Raw genomic sequence first — 18,896 nt, 5'->3', positions numbered from 1 at the left:
TTAAAATACAACAGTCAACAGAACACATTAACATTGCACTAGATGTTGACAGTGATTAACTGATTAACACATTTTTATTTCAGTTAAAAACAAATCATCAGGACACTAGGTGTTCCTATCCATATGTACAAGTATTTCCTCAGTGATAATAAGGTGAGTATACTACAACCTCAAATTACAATTCCTCATGATATTCTGCCATAATTCACTTAGCAAATAAAAATTAGAATCTGTAGATTGTTAAAATGTATTATTATGATAAGTTCATAACTACAATGAAGTTTTCATTCTCCATTATAATAGTTAAAAGATATATAGATGGTGACTCTGAGTAAATTTAAAATTTCATTTAAAAAATATATATATTTATATACTACTCAATAGTTAGTCCATAATATAATTTGTACCAACATTTAACATTTTACTTTTTGTCCAGACAAATTGCATTACTTGATCAAACACTAGAGTACATATAATCTACATGTGTAATTGTCTTTTCATTTATGTAACAAGTTCAAAAAGATCTATGACAATTGACAAAGAACTTTTCCTGTACGACATATTCTGTAACCATGAATTACATGTTACATATAGTTAAAACACTACTTATATATATACACTGAAACACTACAGCACGGCACAGGAACACTGGAACAGTACAGCAGAGGAACAATAATTCACTCCAAAGAGGCCAGCACTTCCAGACGGGTCTTCACTGCCTTAATGAGGGCTTCAATCTGGAAATATCTTGCCTCCAGAAGAATTTCGTGGAGATACCTTGTGTCCTTGGGCAGGGTCCTTGTATTGATATCACTGCCATTTCTAAGGAAATTTAAAATGAATCGGAAGTGATGGCTGTCTCTATCTAAAAAATATTTTGTTATTTTTATCTGGAATAACTGGAGAGCCCTGTGACAGCATCCTTGCCAGCTTGCAGTTAGGGTCTTTTACTAATGTGGCTCTGCAGGTCCTGAAATCTATACCGCCAACATTCAGAATAATTTGGGTTTCCTGGGCAACCTGCATCTCGAACAAATCTATGTCAGGTGCCTTGACATCTTTCATCATCACAGACAAGATCGGTACAACCTCCTTCGACTGTGCCAAAACCTGCCCTTTGGAAGATGGTACATCAGTTGAATTTACGACAGTATGGTCACTGATGGTCTCAATGGTGACAGTCCGTACAGGTGAAGGGGACCTATTCGTGGATGAGTCAGAGTCTGATGATGATGATGATGATGATGATGATGAAGAGGAGGAAGAAGATATTACATTAGTCTTATATTTCCTGATGACAGTTCTCCTAGGTGTCACTGGAGACCTACTCCTAGATCTACTCCTGGAGGACCCATCCCTAAGTGTCAACTTAGAAGACGGAGGAAGAGGGGAGGGTGTTCCGACGTGGAGATTCCAGCTTGACCTTCTGGTGAGGGGGCGAATCTTTCCTTGAGGGACGCTGCTTCCTCTGAACCTTCGCCACTACTGGAACAGCTTTCCAAAAGCCTGGCAGGGCCATTTGCCACCAGTGATCCAACTGGATCCGTGCAGCGCTACCTCTGCTGCCAGCATCTGGTGACACGCACACAAAAAAAGAACTCTTACACACTTTTCCATCTGCGTCATTATGAGCCCCGCTGGCCTGGCGAGGAAATAGTTTTGTACACTGCTGGCACTCCCAGCGGAAGCCCGAGTGCTTTTCTTCCAGATGGCGCACCACTCCATACCTGTTGCTAAACTTTACATCACCGCACAGCAAGCATCGATACTCCATCTGGAGTGAAACATAAACAAAAGGTTAAGTATAAGAGACCACTCTCTGCTCAGCATCCAATTTCTTTAAGTTATGACTAGTATAATGACTGTTTCAAAGATTATTAAAGATAGTTAACAGCTAACCTGTACTGGAACAACATCCAAGTTATATTCAAATGTGTATCAAACTCAGCATTAACGCCTCCTATACTTCTTTAATCTATTATGATGAACAAGTATCATTCTTGCCCGAGTCCCAGGTTTAATTCGATACAAGATATCGCCAACGCCGTCTTAGATTGGAAATGGACCCACCCAGGATCGTTTAATTTTAGGTTTGCTGCCTGGTTGCTTTGGTTTGAAGTACCAAACTAGCTCTCCTATCTCAAAATGGTTATGTACTATATGATTATCATAGTTCTTTTTCATAACACCACTGGCCAGTGTAAGCTTCTTTCTTGCCCTGCAGGTAGGGCGTAAGAATTGTACCTGCTGCCCCCATTGCATGATCGTAAGAGGCGACTAAATTTGGGATCTTATGTTTTCTCTTCTTTCTGAACAACTTTCTTCTTCCTGTCTCCCTTAACAATGACTCACTTTTGGCCTTTAGTTGAGCGTTCGCCGCTGTGAAGAAGGCTTTGGGTTCTGTTCCCTAGTCGAGACATACCAGTCATTAAAAATGGTAGTTGCTGCTCCTGCTTAGCGCTCAGCATAGGAGTGGGACGACTGGTTCGCCCGTTGTCAGTATAATGTGACCGGGTGGGGTGTGCTGCTGGGTATCTTCGGCAGTATGCTTCAGTGAGGTAACACTATAAATCGGCAAAAGTTCCGGCCTATCACAAGGAGACTTAACACGAACATACCGCAGCCTCCCAAAACACACATACCCACTCACCACACGCATGCATGTCGCACGCACGGGAGGCCGTCCTTAAATGACCTTAGCTGTTAATAGGACGTTAAACAAGATAAACCAAACCAAACCAAATCCAACACAGAAAGTTACAACAAGCCTTTCGATCTCCCGGAGTTGCTTGAATCACTAAAAAGATCAAACGATTCAGCAGCTGGGCCAGATGAAATTCCGTACCAATTCCTGAAACATTTACCAGAATCATCATTACGATGTCTATTTTTAATCAAGTAAACGCTTCAGGTAAGATCCCCGAGTCTTGGAAGGAATCTACAATTATTCCAGTTCCAAAACCTGGTAAGGACGCCAATGAACCAAATAAGTATCGCTCTATCTCTCTAAAAAGCTGCATCTGTAAAACACTTGAACGGATGATAAACACTAGACTAGTTTGGTTCCTTGAATCGAATAATATTTTGAATCCACTCCAAAGCGGATTCAGAAACCGCAGAGGAACGGTAGACCATCTGGTCAGATTAGAAACCTTCATTCGAGAAGCTTTCGCAAAGAAGGAACATCTTGTTGCTGTGTTCTTTGATGTGGAGAAAGCATACGATACTACATGGCAATATGGTATTATGAAAGACCTGCATGAAATTGGTGTACGTGGGAATCTCCCAAAATTCATTTCAAATTACATATCTGACAGACATTTTAAAGTTCGCGTTGGTTCAACTTATTCCGAAACAGCCAAACAGGAAATAGGAGTCCCTCAGGGTGGGATCCTTTCCGTAACTCTTTTCGGTCTGTAAATCAACAGTATAACTAAATGTCTCGGTAAGTCAACTGAAGGGTCTCTATTCGTTGATGACTTCTTGATCTGCTATAGGTCGAAGAACATGCACACGATAGAACGACAGCTACAACAATGTTTAGGCAAACTACAAACATGGGCAGATGAAAACGGCTTCAAATTTTCCAGATCAAAAACTGTCTGCATGCACTTCTGCCAAAAACGAAAACCACATAATGATCCAGATCTAACATTAAATGGTAGCAAAATTCCAGTTGTCGAGCAGACCAAATTCCTCGGACTAATTTTCGATTCGAAACTCTCCTTTTTCCACATATTAAACACCTAAATGATAAGTGCTCAAAGGCAATGAACATTTTACGTGAACTATCGATACTGACTGGGGTGCGGACCGTGAAATGCTCTTGCGCCTTTACAGGGCACATATTCGATCAAAACTCGACTATGGGTCCATCGTGTATGGATCGGCACGGAATTCTTATCTGCAAATGTTGGATCCTATCCATAACCAAGGATTACGTCTAGCACTTGGTGCTTTCCGAACAACACCAGTGCAGAGCCTTTATGTATAGGCAAATGAACCACCTTTAAATGACCGAAGGAAAAAACTTGCTCTTCAATATGCCGCCCAATTGAAATCCAACCCGAAAAACCCGGCTTTGGATCTTGTTGTCAATCCGCAATACCGAAACATATTCACCCAAAACCAAAAACTCTTACCAACATTTGGCATTAGAATTTCGAATTTTCTTCATGAACTTAACATAAGCTTAGACAACATAGGCGAGTTCACCGTATCGGATGTACCGCCATGGCTTGTCGAAACACCAGATATTAACCTTACTCTACACGAGAGGGCAAAATCGAGTGCATTACCCGAAGAACACAAATCCTCCTTTCGGGAGTTCATTACAGATTTTCCCGATCACGTTCAGATCTACACTGATGGCTCAAAAGATGGAGAAAAGGTCTCCGCAGCATGCTACACCGATCACCATTGCTCTTCAATCCGCTTACCAGACGGTGCCTCTATTTTCTCTGCGGAAGCATGTGCCATCGATTTGGCCCTCGACCATATCGATGAACAACGCATTAGAAAGGCAATCATTTGTTCCGACTCTCTATCTGTCCTTCAAAGTTTACAATTACGAGATCCAAAAAATATACTCATACAAAATCTTGTTTTTCGAATATCTCGTATCTTAAAAAATGCAAAATAACATTACACTGGATTCCGAGCCATGTCGGAATTAAATCATCGAACTCGTTGACCGACAAGCAAAACATGCTCTAAATCTGCAACAAATAAATATCAAAATACCACATACAGATTTCAAACCTGTAATTAGTTGTGCCATCCAGGGTAAATGGCAGCAACGCTGGTCTCGAGACGAGAAACAAACTTTTTAAAGTACAACCGAAACTTAAAACATCAACACCAAGTGGGAAGGATCGTAGAGAGGAAATAGTCCTCTCTCGGCTCCGTACCGGGCACACATATCCTACTCATTCGTTCCTTTTAAAACGAGAAGATCCACCAACATGTTATGCATGTGATGCTCAATTCACAGTGGAGCATTTTTTAATAGAATGTTCCGATTTCAAGCACATTCGTGATAAGTACTTTCGAGTCCCGGATATGAAAACCCTTTTCAGTTCCGTGGATTCGAAAACAATATTTAGCTATTTGAAAGAAATCGATCTATTCTTTATACTTTGATGTATTTTACGTTACTCTCTTTGACGTTCTATATATTTACATTCTGTGTTGCATTTGCCTATATGTCGTTAGTAAACCAAATTGTATTCATGAGACTATACTACAATTTACAGTGATTCAGTCAGAGTAGGTATATAGCCCCAGGTGTTGCTGGTCAAAACAATGACCGCCAGTTACTTTCGGCCTGGAGAGATTTCGAATGCTATCATTTATAATCCACAACACAAAAAATAAAGCAACTTCACAAGTTATGAAAGTAATATTTTATAATTAAAACAAAATGTAGTCAACACAAAATAACTATTAGCGCCGTTCTTGATCTAGGAATTATCAAATTGTCAATGTCTTCACACTCACAGGGGCTCGTTTCCGAATTTTCAGAACTGTAAGACACGACAACATTAAAAGTCCAGTATTAATAAAAAAAAAATCTTGTGAAAAATCGGGAGCATCGACATGGTTTCCGGTTGTGTATGTATATTAACGGGCGACATTCTATTTATCTGTCACCCAAATTGTATTCATATCGACTGTATACTACCATTTGGTAACAGTTCAATGCTTAAATATATCACAACGTTCACATAATCTATTCGTACATATACATATTTTACCATTTTTAACCAATTGTTGTTATCATAATGATCTAAATATACAATACGAATGCTTTTAAAAAGGACTAATTTTATCTGATTTTAACGTTAAAAATTAAAACGATAGTATATTGTTTGGCCCTAAATGACCCTAGTTGTCGATGGGCCGTAAAACATAAACAAACAAACAATTATGCAGTGCTGTATTCTGAGTTCAACCCCTGCTGGATCCATCATCTTCAGTGCATGCATGACAGTATTTCTGTAATTTAGTAAAATTAATCATTGGTTTTCAAAGAAACCGTAAACGTTTCAACATAAAATGGTTCCAATTTTGATTATTAAAATGTCCTTTTTCATGTTAATACAGATATTATCATCACTGAAATCACAGTAATCAACTTAATTTAAGGGGTACGAATGCTTATTTTTAGGTATACGTAGTTTCGAAAAGTGTCCGTTCTTTACCATTCCCTGATTTATGTTCAGAGGCTTCAGAAATTAGAAAAATGTCATTAGTACATTATATATTGATATACGACATTATTTTAACCTTTAGTTCATGAATTAAGTTGCACAAAATTGACCTACAAGGACTACCATGTATATTTGAATGTACACAACTTTAAGGTTCAAAATTAATTTTGTGCTCGACTCTTTTATTCTGAATGAGAATAATACTGTTTAGAACAGGAACAAAATGTAATCGTTCACCACAATGAAATACATATAGCTTTCAAACATTCAGAAATGTTACTTTTCTATCTATGATATGATCCTTAATTAAAAATATTAATTTACTTGCATGTATAGTAATAACGATCATATATTATATCTAAAACACTGACTTAGTCGCGTGACGCCACCAGAAAGTTGGAAAACAATCATTTCAGAATAACACCACCTATATAAGTATATATATCCCCTGCAACTATAACGAATTATCGATTATGTAGTGTAAGGTACCTTCCAGCAGCTATGCCATGTTTTGACAATAGTCTTCTTGCTAAGCTCCGGCATCCCAAAACCTGTCCACTCCCTTCGATTTCCTCCTTTTTACGGAAGCCAGTTAGGGTCACAGCGAAAAAATATATTATGTCGTAATAACGACTTAGTATCTCGTAATAACGACTTAGCTATGTCTAGTATCTCGTAATAACGACTTAGCTATGTCTTAACTTGGAGCAAGTCATCTGTGTAGTAGTATTGCGTGCACAAATATACAACAGATCAACAACGACGGGGGTTAATTTCGCTTAACGATTTCAAAATGTGCATTTTTACTTTGTTCACTTTGGTTAATCCATTATGTATTCGTAATTTGCTTCAATTAACCGATTTTTATCACTAATTTCTTTATATGATACGTCACTCATTTTTTGTAGCACGAATTCAAACTTAACTAGATTTGATCGAGATCAAAACGCGGGATTCCCATCTAGGAAAAGATCGCAGACATGTTTTCATTCTGACGGACGATTTTGTACGTTTTACCTACGTTTTCTCTTCGTTTTCTCTTCGCTTCCATTCTTTAACCGATCATTTGACTTTTAACCGTGTCTGTGACCTTAAACTTCGAAGGTCAAGGACACAGATTTGTATACCTTTTGTAGCCAGTCAGTCATGAAATATATATGCCAATTATCAAGTCTACATGTAGGTTTCGGAAGTATTCAGAAGGTCAAGGTCAATGAAAAGTAATCTGCTTTGTAGGCGCTCATTCATGCTATCGACGTGCCAAATATCAAATTTGTATGTGTAAAGATAAACGAGTAGAATGGAATAAAGCGCTTTTGGGGGATTTTTGAATTTTGGCAGGAAAATGAACATTTTTCGAAGCGTGATTTCTGCGATATTTTTCATCGCACGACCATACAACTTGCATGTTTCGTTTCGGTGAATCATGCTCTTTGATATGCAATGAAAAAAATATCTCATTTCGAATTTTTAATTTTTGACCTTGATTTGACCTCGTGCTTAGACCTTGACCTTGACATATTTTCTGATAGCATGTAACAGCGAAAAGACCTACAAGATACACTGAACGTGCAAGGAATGAAACGAACGGACAAAGAACCTGATTCAAAAAGAATGTTTTTATTTTTTTTTATTGTTTGACCTTGAATGAAGGTCAAGATCAATGAAAAGTAATAAGCTATGTAGCCACTCGTTTATATTGTTGTTGTACTAAAATTCAAGTCTGTAGGTGTATAGATGACGGAGAAGAAGGTTTTGCCTGGTTTTTTTAAATGTTGGCGGGAAAAACTTTGAAATTTTCAAAGTGCCATATCTCCGTCAATTTTATCCAATTATCACAAAATTGGCACACTCCGTCTAAGTGGTTTATGTTCTTCCATACGCGATGAAAAAAATATTTAGTTTCAGAAATTGTTTCCGACATTTTGTTTACCCCATAGCGAGGTCGTGAATTTGACATTCTCTAATAACATGGCAAGGAGAAAAGTTAGCCCTGACCATGATTTACAAGACGCGCTGGGTTCGAACGGAATCGAACAAACTTTCATGAAGTTATGGTCGTTCTTAAATTGTTTTTTTTTTAATCTATTTCTAGGCCTGTGACCTTGACCTTTGAACTTATGATCACCAAAACGCTAGTGTAATGATCGGCTTGAAGAAGAAGGAGGAGGAGGAGGAGGAGGAGGAGAAGAAGAAGAACAATGGCCACGAAATCCTAATGCAATGGTAATTAAACATAAGACGAGTTTAAAAACAAAAACGTAGCTTACTCGGGCGACTGTGTTGAATAAGTAACATACTTAACCGAAATTCATGCACGTTATATATCATTTTGACCTTTTCTGACTTCGCCTCTCAGACTCCCGGGTGGTGGGGACCACATAGTTCACAATTTTGGTTGAACATTCATCGCATTTCGTCGCAGGTAAATTGTTTACAAACACACGAAGGAAAACGACGGACAAAAGACACGTAGAACACGTTACTTTAGACTTTGACCAAGGTGACCTAAAATCATGTCTGAAAGTGGCACTGTGACAAAGAGCTTCACCTTTACCTCTCACCAATTATGATCGTCTAAGTTTTTCCTTGCCAAAATGCCAACAACTTATATAATATTTAGATACTAAATGACTGACTAAGCCATATTTTACACTGCGTTCCACTATTCCAAGATGAACCTTTAATGTATGCATATAATGTACCAAACTTATAGAGTCCAGTTGAACATTACCAGTTTTTGTGTACACTCAAAATCTGAGATGGCCACTTGGAGGCGATATTGTGATTCTGGTTAGTCCCAAACAGTAAAATGCAAAAGGACTACTAAATTGGAATATACAACTAAATTAAAATGGGATTTGAAAAAAAAGTATGTACAATATTTTCTGATAATAAGCAATCAAAAACTGAAACTAATTAATCCAATGAAGTCACATGACATCCCAACAGATGACTTGCTCCAAGTTAAGACATAGCTAAGTTGTTATTACGAGATACTAAGTCGTTATTACGACATAGCTAAGTCGTTATTACGAGATATTAAGTCGTTATTACGACATAGCTAAGTCGTTATTACGACATAATATATTTTTTCACTGTGACCCTAACAGGCTTCCGTAGAAACGCATAACCATTATAACAAAAACAAATCGGAGATCTTCTGATTGATATTTTCCCCACGTGTTGCCGTTTTTTAGACTGAGCGTGCGTAAAATAGATATCTCCATCAAACTTCCGAACTCGAAGGAGTGTTTTCGCCCCTTCGCCATCTTATGTTCGCTCCTTCGCCATCGTGTTTTCGCTCCTTCACTCCTTAGCGTTTAGATCGAAGGAGTGAAGGAGCGATATTTGAAATTTGGCCCTAACGGAACACCATACATTCCGCTACAAAATAGACTGTGAAATGAGAAATATTGGATTTATCAATACATATAGGGATGATATCTATCAATAAATATAGAGATGTTATTTATCAATATTAGCATCTCTCCTTTCTTCAGCTAAGTGAACTCTGACTGCGAATAAATGAGCGTATACGCAGTGAAAAAAAAGGCTCAGCGGGAATTGGTAACATTATCATGACGTCGTCTCTTTGTGACGTTACTGGAACGTAAACAAGACGGCGCCATTTTGAAAGGACTGATCAACACAATTTTAGCATTTTCTTCTGTTACCCATTGATCTCTACACAAAAAGCTAACGTCAAGTGGGTATTTTGTCAAAACCTAAACTGAATATTGCGGAAATGGGTGCATATTTAACTTCTCCACGAGGTAAGCTTACAACAAATGGCTGAAGCGTACAGTTCCTAGAGAACATTTGACCAAGTCACTACTAAATCTGTGTCAATACACGCTGTTCTTGACAACCATAGTTAATCTGAGACGGAACTTGTGGATCGTGAATATATCAATTAATTGCAAACGTAAAAGGTATTAAACAGAAATGTTGAGTAGTTTTTTTTATTGTTGTTGGTTTTTTTTCTGTTTTGTTTGTTAACAATACTGGTGTCTTTACGTAGATTCACTTGAACTATACTATCTTAGCAACCACGGCTGCCGTAATTACCAACGTCGCAACACACCTTTATTTATTTGTTCTTCGTACTGTATTTAAACGATTTGTTTGATGTAAATATAAATATTGTACCAATGTAGGGATGTTATCTATCCATAAATGTAGGATGTTTGTAATCAATAAATGTATTGATGTTGTTTATCAATATATGTACGGATGTTATCTATCAATAAATGTACGTGTGGTTTTTATATCAATAAATGTACGGAGTTATCTATCAATAAATGTACGGACGTTATCTATCAATAAATGTACGGATGTTATCTTATCAATAAATATACGGACGTTATCTTATCAATAAATGTACGGACGTTATCTTATCAATAAATATACGGATGTTATCTATCAATAAATGTACGGACGTTATCTTATCAATAAATATACGGATGTTATCTTATCAATAAATGTACGGACGTTATCTTATCAATAAATATACGGACGTTATCTATCAATATATGTACGGATGTTATCTATCAATAAATGTACGGATGTTATCTTATCAATAAATGTACGGACGTTATCTTATCAATAAATGTACGGATGTTATATTATCAATAAATATACGGATGTTATCTTATCAATAAATGTACGGACGTTATCTATCAATAAATATACGGATGTTATCTATCAATAAATATACGGACGTTATCTATCAATAAATGTACGGACGTTATCTTATCAATAAATGTACGGACGTTATCTTATCAATAAATGTACGGACGTTATCTTATCAATAAATGTACGGACGTTATCTTACAATAAATGTACGTGTGGTTTTTATATCAATAAATGTACGGATGTTATCTATCAATAAATGTACGTGTGGTTTTTATATCAATAGATGTACGGATGTTATCTTATCAATAAATGTACGGACGTTATCTTATCAATAAATGTACGGATGTTATCTTATCAATAAATGTACGGATGTTGTCATATCAATAACTATACGGATGTTATCTTACAATTAATGTACGGACGTTATCTTATCAATAAATGTACGGATGTTATCTTATCAATAAATGTACGGACGTTATCTTATCAATAAATGTACGGATGTTATTTATCAATAAATGTACGGATGTTATCTTATCAATAAATGTACGGATGTTATCTTATCAATAAATATACGGATGTTATCTTACAATTAATGTACGTATGTTATCTATCAATAAATGCAGTTATTCCATTATTGTCATACCGATAATCGGATAGGTATATCTTTGTATAACTTATTGTACCTATAGCTGTAGTTATTGCTTCGTTTTATACTATTCATAATACGCCTCAGTATCATTCAAAATAACATGTACATGGTTAGGTACTACCTTTCGTCTACAGTAGATATAATAACGATCTTTAAAAAACATTAATAATTCGTGCAACATGCATTCACATGTATCATTCATATGGCGAACATATTAATGCAGCACGTACTACTATAATGAATTCGGTTAAGTTGTACACCGGCATGTGCACGTGGAGATGTTATATATGTGTGTATGGGGAGAAGGAGGGGGGGGGGGGGGGGGGGGGGGAGGCGGAGAGAGCATGCGAAGTTAACAATAAAAGGTTCACTCCCGCCACTCTCGCCGTCTACATAATGGTTTACGATTCAGAGATAGCGACTGTATTCCATCTCGGACGGGATCGGATTGCAACAAGCGAGTCAAGCCGGTGCCTTTCCATACATAAAAGGCGAAAGCATTCGAACAGAAGCTCATGCCGGGTCCCTCTTGTCTGTCTGCGTTTTACGTGTACATTTAATGTGAAGGAGGAAGTCGATGATAGGGCGAATTTTATCTTAAAATATGGATTTCTCGAAAAAAAATCATGGTATTTAAATGATGGTGTTTCCTGCGGATCGTTAGCTGTTCACTAAAGGTGAGTGTTTTCACTTGTTTTTTAATAATAAATTAAACAAAATAAAATATAGTACTGATCTGTACGTCTTAACTAACTGTAACTTTTGCTTCCATAAAGTCAGTTTCAATTAGAGTACGTAGTTCTTTTCTCCGTCCTGACACACTATAACGGTTTAACTGTATATTAATTAAAACTACTGTATATAAATTATATGAAATTGTTATTCTTTAAATTTTTGAATCACATAGTTTATCGGTGAATTTAGAATTTGTTTTCAGTATTTAGAAACAATGTAGACATACATATTACAAACACCATTATATAACACCAGAATAACATAGTCGGAAATTAAAACGAGGATTTGATGTAACCGGCATGCGATAACGGTGTTTGAGGAGGAGAGGTCGCTGGTAAAGTAGCGGTTAATATCCCTTACTCTACACAACCCACTACTTAACCTGGCACGTTATCAATAACTTGGAGTATCTCGTATAAATAACTAACGACGGCTGGTACCACACGTCGTGTATTATCTTATAAATTCTTATGTCATGTAATTAAGCCTTTATATTAAGTATGCATTACAGTATTTGCGACGCTGTTCTTAGGGCTGAGAGGTATTGACACTCTATACGCGCTGTGAAGTATTGACACTCTATACGCGCTGTGAAGAATTGACACTATACGCGCTGTGGAGTATTGACACTCTATACGCGCTGTGGAGTATTGACACTCTATACGCGCTGTGAAGTATTGACACTCTATACGCGCTGTGGAGTATTGACACTCTATACGCGCTGTGGAGTATTGACACTCTATACGCGCTGTGAAGTATTGACACTCTATACGCGCTGAGAGGTATTGACACTCTATACGCGCTGTAGAGTATTGACACTATACGCGGTGTGGAGTATTGACACTCTATACGCGGTGTGAAGTATTGACACTCTATACGCGCTGTGAAGAATTGACACTATACGCGCTGTGGAGTATTGACACTCTATACGCGCTGTGGAGTATTGACACTCTATACGCGCTGTGAAGTATTGACACTCTATACGCGCCGTGGAGTATTGACACTCTATACGCGCTGTGGAGTATTGACACTCTATACGCGCTGTGAAGTATTGACACTCTATACGCGCTGAGAGGTATTGACACTCTATACGCGCTGTAGAGTATTGACACTATACGCGGTGTGGAGTATTGACACTCTATACGCGGTGTGAAGTATTGACACTCTATACGCGGTGTGAAGTATTGACACTCTATACGCGCTGTGAAGTATTGACACTCTAAACGCGCTGTGAAGTATTGACACTCTATACGCGCTGTGAAGTATTGACACTCTATACGCGCTGTGGAATTTCATTGACACTGTGGTCGCTGTGGAGTATTGACACTACGCGCTGTGGAGTATTGACACTGCGCGCTGTGGAGTATTGACACTACGCGCTGTGGAGTATTGACACTACGCGCTGTGGAGTATTGACACTACGCGCTGTGGAGTATTGACACTCTATACGCGCTGTGGAGTATTGACACTTTTTACGCGCTGTGAAGTATTGACACTCTATACGCGCTGTGGAGTATTGACACTCTATACGCGCTGTGGAGTATTGACACTCTATACGCGCTGTGGAATATTGACACTGTACGCGCTGTGAAGTATTGACACTCTATATTCGCTGTGGAGTATTGACACTCTATACGCGCTGTGGAATAGTGACACTGCTCGCTGTTAAGTATTGACACTATACGCGCGGTGGATTATTGACACTTCGCTCGTTGTGGAGTATTGACACCCTAAACGCGCTGTGGAATATTAACACTTCACTCGTTGTGGAATATTGACACTTCACTCGTTGTGGAGTATTGACACTTCACTCGTTGTGGAGTATTGACGCTTCACCCGTTGTGGACTATTGGCAGTGTACTCATTGTGGACTATAGACACTCGGTGGACTACTGACATTTCACTTTGGTGTGATTTCCCCTATATCCTTATTTTTGAACGAAGAGGTTGTATGTCATTTCATTTTAGAAGTTTTTGCCAAACACGTTATTAGAATTTAAAAGCAGTGTATTATCACACAATATATATATATTATCATAGAATGTATGCACAATATGAAATAGGCAGATAGGTGCCAATATGTAGTAGACAAGTAAGCGTCAATATGTAATAGACAGGCAGGTGTCAATAAGAAGTAGACAGGTGGCAATACAAAGTTGACAGGTAGGTTTCAATACGAAGTAGACATATATTAGTATGAAATAGATAGGTGTTAATATGAAATAGACAGGTAGGTGTCGATATGATGTAAACAGGTGTCAATACAAAGTTGACAGGTAGGTGTCAATTTGTAATAGACAGGTAGGTGTCAATTTGTAATAGACAGGTAGGTGTCGATATGATGTAAACAGGTAGGTGTCAATTTGAAGAAGCAGTATTACAGCCCCTCCTGTGTAGGCATAGGATGTTTTGTCTATGTGTACATTTCTCATCGCCTGTATTAAATATTTCTTTTTGATCAATTGAAACATTACTACATATTATGTAGACCTGTTTCATAATTGAACTATTGCCTTAATCCCTAAACAAGTGTTTGCATACTTTCTTCCAAAACGATTTTACTATTCGTCACCACTATTTGATAGACATCAGAATTAATGCACACACATACAGATGGTTATATATCAACTTATAAAATGACAAACTGTCTATTTCTATTCGTAAATTATTTGTTTAAACATATAAACTGTATATATCAATGTATAATTACATAACCGACTCAAAGTACAAATATTAACATGCAAGCAGACAAAGCATGATCGATGGAGTTGACATACAAACAGGAAGGATTTCTAACCCACGGTCCAGACATCTCTAATACATACGTGTATATATGGCCAGTACGTTGGAATATTGTGTCAGGTCCGTGTGATCCGACTTGTGTGTACATTCGATCGACATCTGCTTGGGGCCGCCTCGCCACTCCGCATGATATTAAAATTACCGTCCCTCATGTTTACCTACACATAACAGTAAATGCTCGTCTATCCCCATCTCTGTGTCTTCATCAGCGGGATACGCGCTATATAAGTGGAAGGTCACGTGCACGTACCGCCCACATTACTATGTCAAACGCTGTAATACCCCTACCACGCTTTGGGAACATAAATGAAATATTGAGAGAGTCACTGGTAATTTTCTACAGATATGTATGCGTATAATCAGAGACACGGACCCTTTGAGAACTCAGTTATTCCACGGATATTTATGTGTATATAATAACAGTACCAATATACATGTGCTAACGTAACCATCGCCGAGAATAATTAAAATAAAAAAAACATATAAGCATTTATCTCAAAATTATTCATCACAGCCAAGTGTGTTTCTAAATGTCACCAAATGTAAATAAATGAGTCTCGGTGTGAAATGTCCATTAACTGACATACTTGTCGGAGTAATGGTGATGTAGATATGTATCACTACAATGTTTTTGTTATTGTTTAATATCTTCAGTAAGGTTATTACAAATGTCTCTGTAACCCGAATTCCACCCTTCCCTTTCCCATTCCCTCACTCCTTTGTTTTATACTATTACAGTAAATGTAACACTTTAATTAGAATTGCCTGCCATCTGATAGTTACTGTATTATGGCATCATGAGATCATTAAATAAATATTAGTAAACCTATTTCGTTAATATGATTTGATTTCAACTTACATTTCATTTTAAAACAATAAAAACAAGAGGCCCAGAGGGCCTGTATCGCTCACCTGGTTTATTTGAGCAAACATCAAAATAATTATGTTCCATTTGTTGATTGTTTTATTTCTTGATGTCTAACAATGCTATAGTACAATCTATATATGATTATGGAATTGGGATCTCAACTGCTTCAGAGATAACCCAGAAACGAATATTTAACATGGTTGTGTTTAAAGAAACTATCAGTCCCTAGGGTGGGGAAAGACCCCTGGGTCTATTTTACATCAGAAATGTGTTCATCTCTTGATGCCCAGCAATGCTTTATATAGTTTTAGGGTTGGGATCTGAATGGTTTCAAAGATTTTGCCATTGAAATATCAATGTCATACATTTACGTTCCTTAGCTCATGGGGGGTCAGTCCCACCATTTGTACAATTTTGAATCTTATGAATGCTACCAGTCAAATATGAGCGATATATATTGCTTAGTTTCAGAAAAGAGGTTGTTTATATCAATTAGCCAAATTGACTCCTTTGAGCCCGCTCCTTAGGCCCCCAGGGGGTCACCCCACCATTTGTACAATTTTAAATCCCCACTCATTGTGATGCTACCAGGCAAATATGAGCGATATCCATTGCTCGGTTTCAGAGAAGTCGTTTACATCAATATAGCCAAAATTGACCCCCTTTGGCCCCGCTTCCTAGGCCCCTGGGGTGTCAGCCCCACCATTTGTACAATTTTGAGTCCACACCCCATAAGCATGCTTTTGACCAAATTTGTTGACGGATTGACGACGGACGCCATGGTATGGCATAAGCTCACATTGGTCCTTCGGTGAGCTAAAATGAAATAGTAATATGATTACAGAAGAATAGGAAATAACGACAGGCACATATCGATAAAACCCTGATAGAAAACCTCCGACCAGGAACTATTTATTAAGTTTGATTTTACCGGTTTTAAATCCATTTTTATTTTTGTTTCAGTAAGCCCGATTTGAGTATGCCTGGGAGTATAGTTCTTTGTGTGTGTGGAGGGGGCAGTGGAGCCCATGCCTTGGCCGGACTGGCCACACAGAAAGGGGTAGAAGTTCGCATTCTCACGCTCTTCGAGGACGAGGCAAAGAAATGGAACCGAGTACTTCAGAAGGAGGAGTTAACAGTCGTTATAAATGAAAATAATCGACCTCCTCGAGAGGTCACATCTAAACCCAAAATGGTCACTAAAGATCCAGAGGAAGCTATTCCGGAGAGTGACGTCATTATATTTACTGTGCCAGCGTCTGTTCATGAAATCTACTTCAAAGCAATTGCCGAACACGTTGGTAAACGGACTCTGATCGTTGGACTTCCAGGTCAAGCGGGTTTCGAATTCCAGTGTCGGGATCTTCTTGGTGAGAAGGCTTCATTGATTTCTATGATGTCTTTTGAATCCTTACCCTGGGAATGTCGAGTTAAGGAATTCGGAAAACGAGTGGAAATATTTGGAACAAAAATGTACCTGAGCGGTTCATTAATACGAGGGAAATCCGTGACGAAACCACCGCTGATGACCTTGCAAAAGTTTCTTGGTTTTCAACCTATCCTGAGACAGTCCAAACATTTCCTCGAGACAATCATCATGAGCTACTCATTTGTTCATCCCGTGATATTTTATGGTAAGTGGAAAGACTGGGACGGAAAAGCAGTAGCAGAAGCCCCTCTATTTTACCACGGAATTGACGAGGCCACGGCGGAGCTGTTACAGAAATGTAGCGACGAATGTACGGCAGTAGCTAGTGCTATACTCGAGGCCGCGCCAACCAAAGCCAACATGAGTGACGTCAAGGATATCCATCACTGGTACATGGAGAACTACAAAAACGAAATAGCAGAAACTGGTGACCTCTTCCATTCCATCACCACGAACAAGGCGTATGAAGGTCTGACACATCCCATGACGGAATCAAGCGGTGGGATGAAGCCAGATTTCAATACACGATATCTAACCGAAGACATTCCCATGGGAATGGTCGTGTTCCGAGGTCTGGCCGATGTCTTAGGAGTTCCAGTTCCCATCACTGACATGATAATTGAGTGGGGCCAGGAAAAAATGGGGAAAGAGTATCTCGTCGGCGGAAAACTCAACGGAAAAGACATTGAGTTCACTCGCTGTCCACAAAAATATGGATTCTCAACACTAGACGCAATTCTAACAGGAGAGAAATCAACTTAAAAATCTAACTACTGCAAACCTTGTTTAATCTTAGCAATCTCCAGAATCTATTTAAATGGCAAATACCTATAGATAATTCGAAAGGTAGCGCTATTTGAAAGATCGCAGAAGGAACGTAATATTGTTTAGCGTATTTTGACGCCCTACGTGCTGTGTTATTTACATGACGTGTTATTTATATGGCGTGTTGTGTTAGTTACATGACGTGTTGTGTATTTACATGACGTGTTGTTTATTTACATGACGTGTTGTGTATTTACATGACGTGTTGTTTATTTACATGACGTGTTGTGTATTTATATGACGTGTTGTGTTCTTTACATGACGTGTTGTGTTATTTAAATGACGTGTTTTGTATTTACATGACGTGTTGTTATTTACATGACGTGTTATTTATGACGTGTTGTGTATTTACATGACGTGTTGTGTTATTTACATGACGTGTTATTTACATGAGTGTTGTGTTATTTACATGTCGTGTTGTTATTTATATGACGTATTGTTTATTTACATGACGTGTTATTTATGACGTGTTGTGTATTTACATGACGTGTTGTGTTATTTACATGACGTGTTATTTACATGATGTGTTGTGTTATTTACATGTCGTGTTGTTATTTATATGACGTATTGTTTATTTACATGCCGTGTTGTGTTTGTTACATGACGTGTTGTGTTAGTTACATGACGTGTTGTGTTAGTTACATGACGTGTTGTGTTAGTTACATGACGTGTTGTGTTACTTACGTGACGTGTTGTGTTAGTTACATGACGTGTTGTGTTAGTTACATGACGTGTTGT

General features: G+C 38.0%; 2 protein-coding genes across 2 annotated transcripts; one reads left to right on the top strand and one right to left on the bottom strand.

Moving 5' to 3' along the window:
• Positions 1–217: 217 nt before the first annotated feature.
• LOC117325340 lies at positions 218–15,207 on the bottom strand. Its single transcript, XM_033881486.1, has 2 exons — positions 15,060–15,207; positions 218–1,774 (listed from the first exon to the last, which is right to left on the bottom strand). The coding sequence occupies exon 2, from the start codon at positions 1,772–1,774 to the stop codon at positions 1,370–1,372; it is 405 nt and encodes a 134-aa protein (XP_033737377.1). The 5' UTR covers positions 15,060–15,207; the 3' UTR covers positions 218–1,369.
• Positions 11,987–18,598, top strand: LOC117325339 (octopine dehydrogenase-like). Its single transcript, XM_033881485.1, has 2 exons — positions 11,987–12,176; positions 16,868–18,598. The coding sequence occupies exon 2, from the start codon at positions 16,884–16,886 to the stop codon at positions 18,093–18,095; it is 1,212 nt and encodes a 403-aa protein (XP_033737376.1). The 5' UTR covers positions 11,987–12,176; positions 16,868–16,883; the 3' UTR covers positions 18,096–18,598.
• The last annotated feature ends 298 nt before the right edge of the window (positions 18,599–18,896 follow it).

Source organism: Pecten maximus, chromosome 4 (assembly GCF_902652985.1).
Source record: "Pecten maximus chromosome 4, xPecMax1.1, whole genome shotgun sequence".
Classification (NCBI taxonomy): domain Eukaryota; kingdom Metazoa; phylum Mollusca; class Bivalvia; order Pectinida; family Pectinidae; genus Pecten; species Pecten maximus.
The sequence above is the reverse complement of the archived record's forward strand: the minus strand, read 5'-3'. Positions and strand labels throughout refer to the sequence as shown.

Bases quoted from the DNA above. Each gene is read 5' to 3' on its own strand.
- LOC117325339 (XM_033881485.1), top strand. From the start codon at position 16,884: ATGCCTGGGAGTATAGTTCTTTGTGTGTGTGGAGGGGGCAGTGGAGCC.
- LOC117325340 (XM_033881486.1), bottom strand. From the start codon at position 1,774: ATGGAGTATCGATGCTTGCTGTGCGGTGATGTAAAGTTTAGCAACAGG.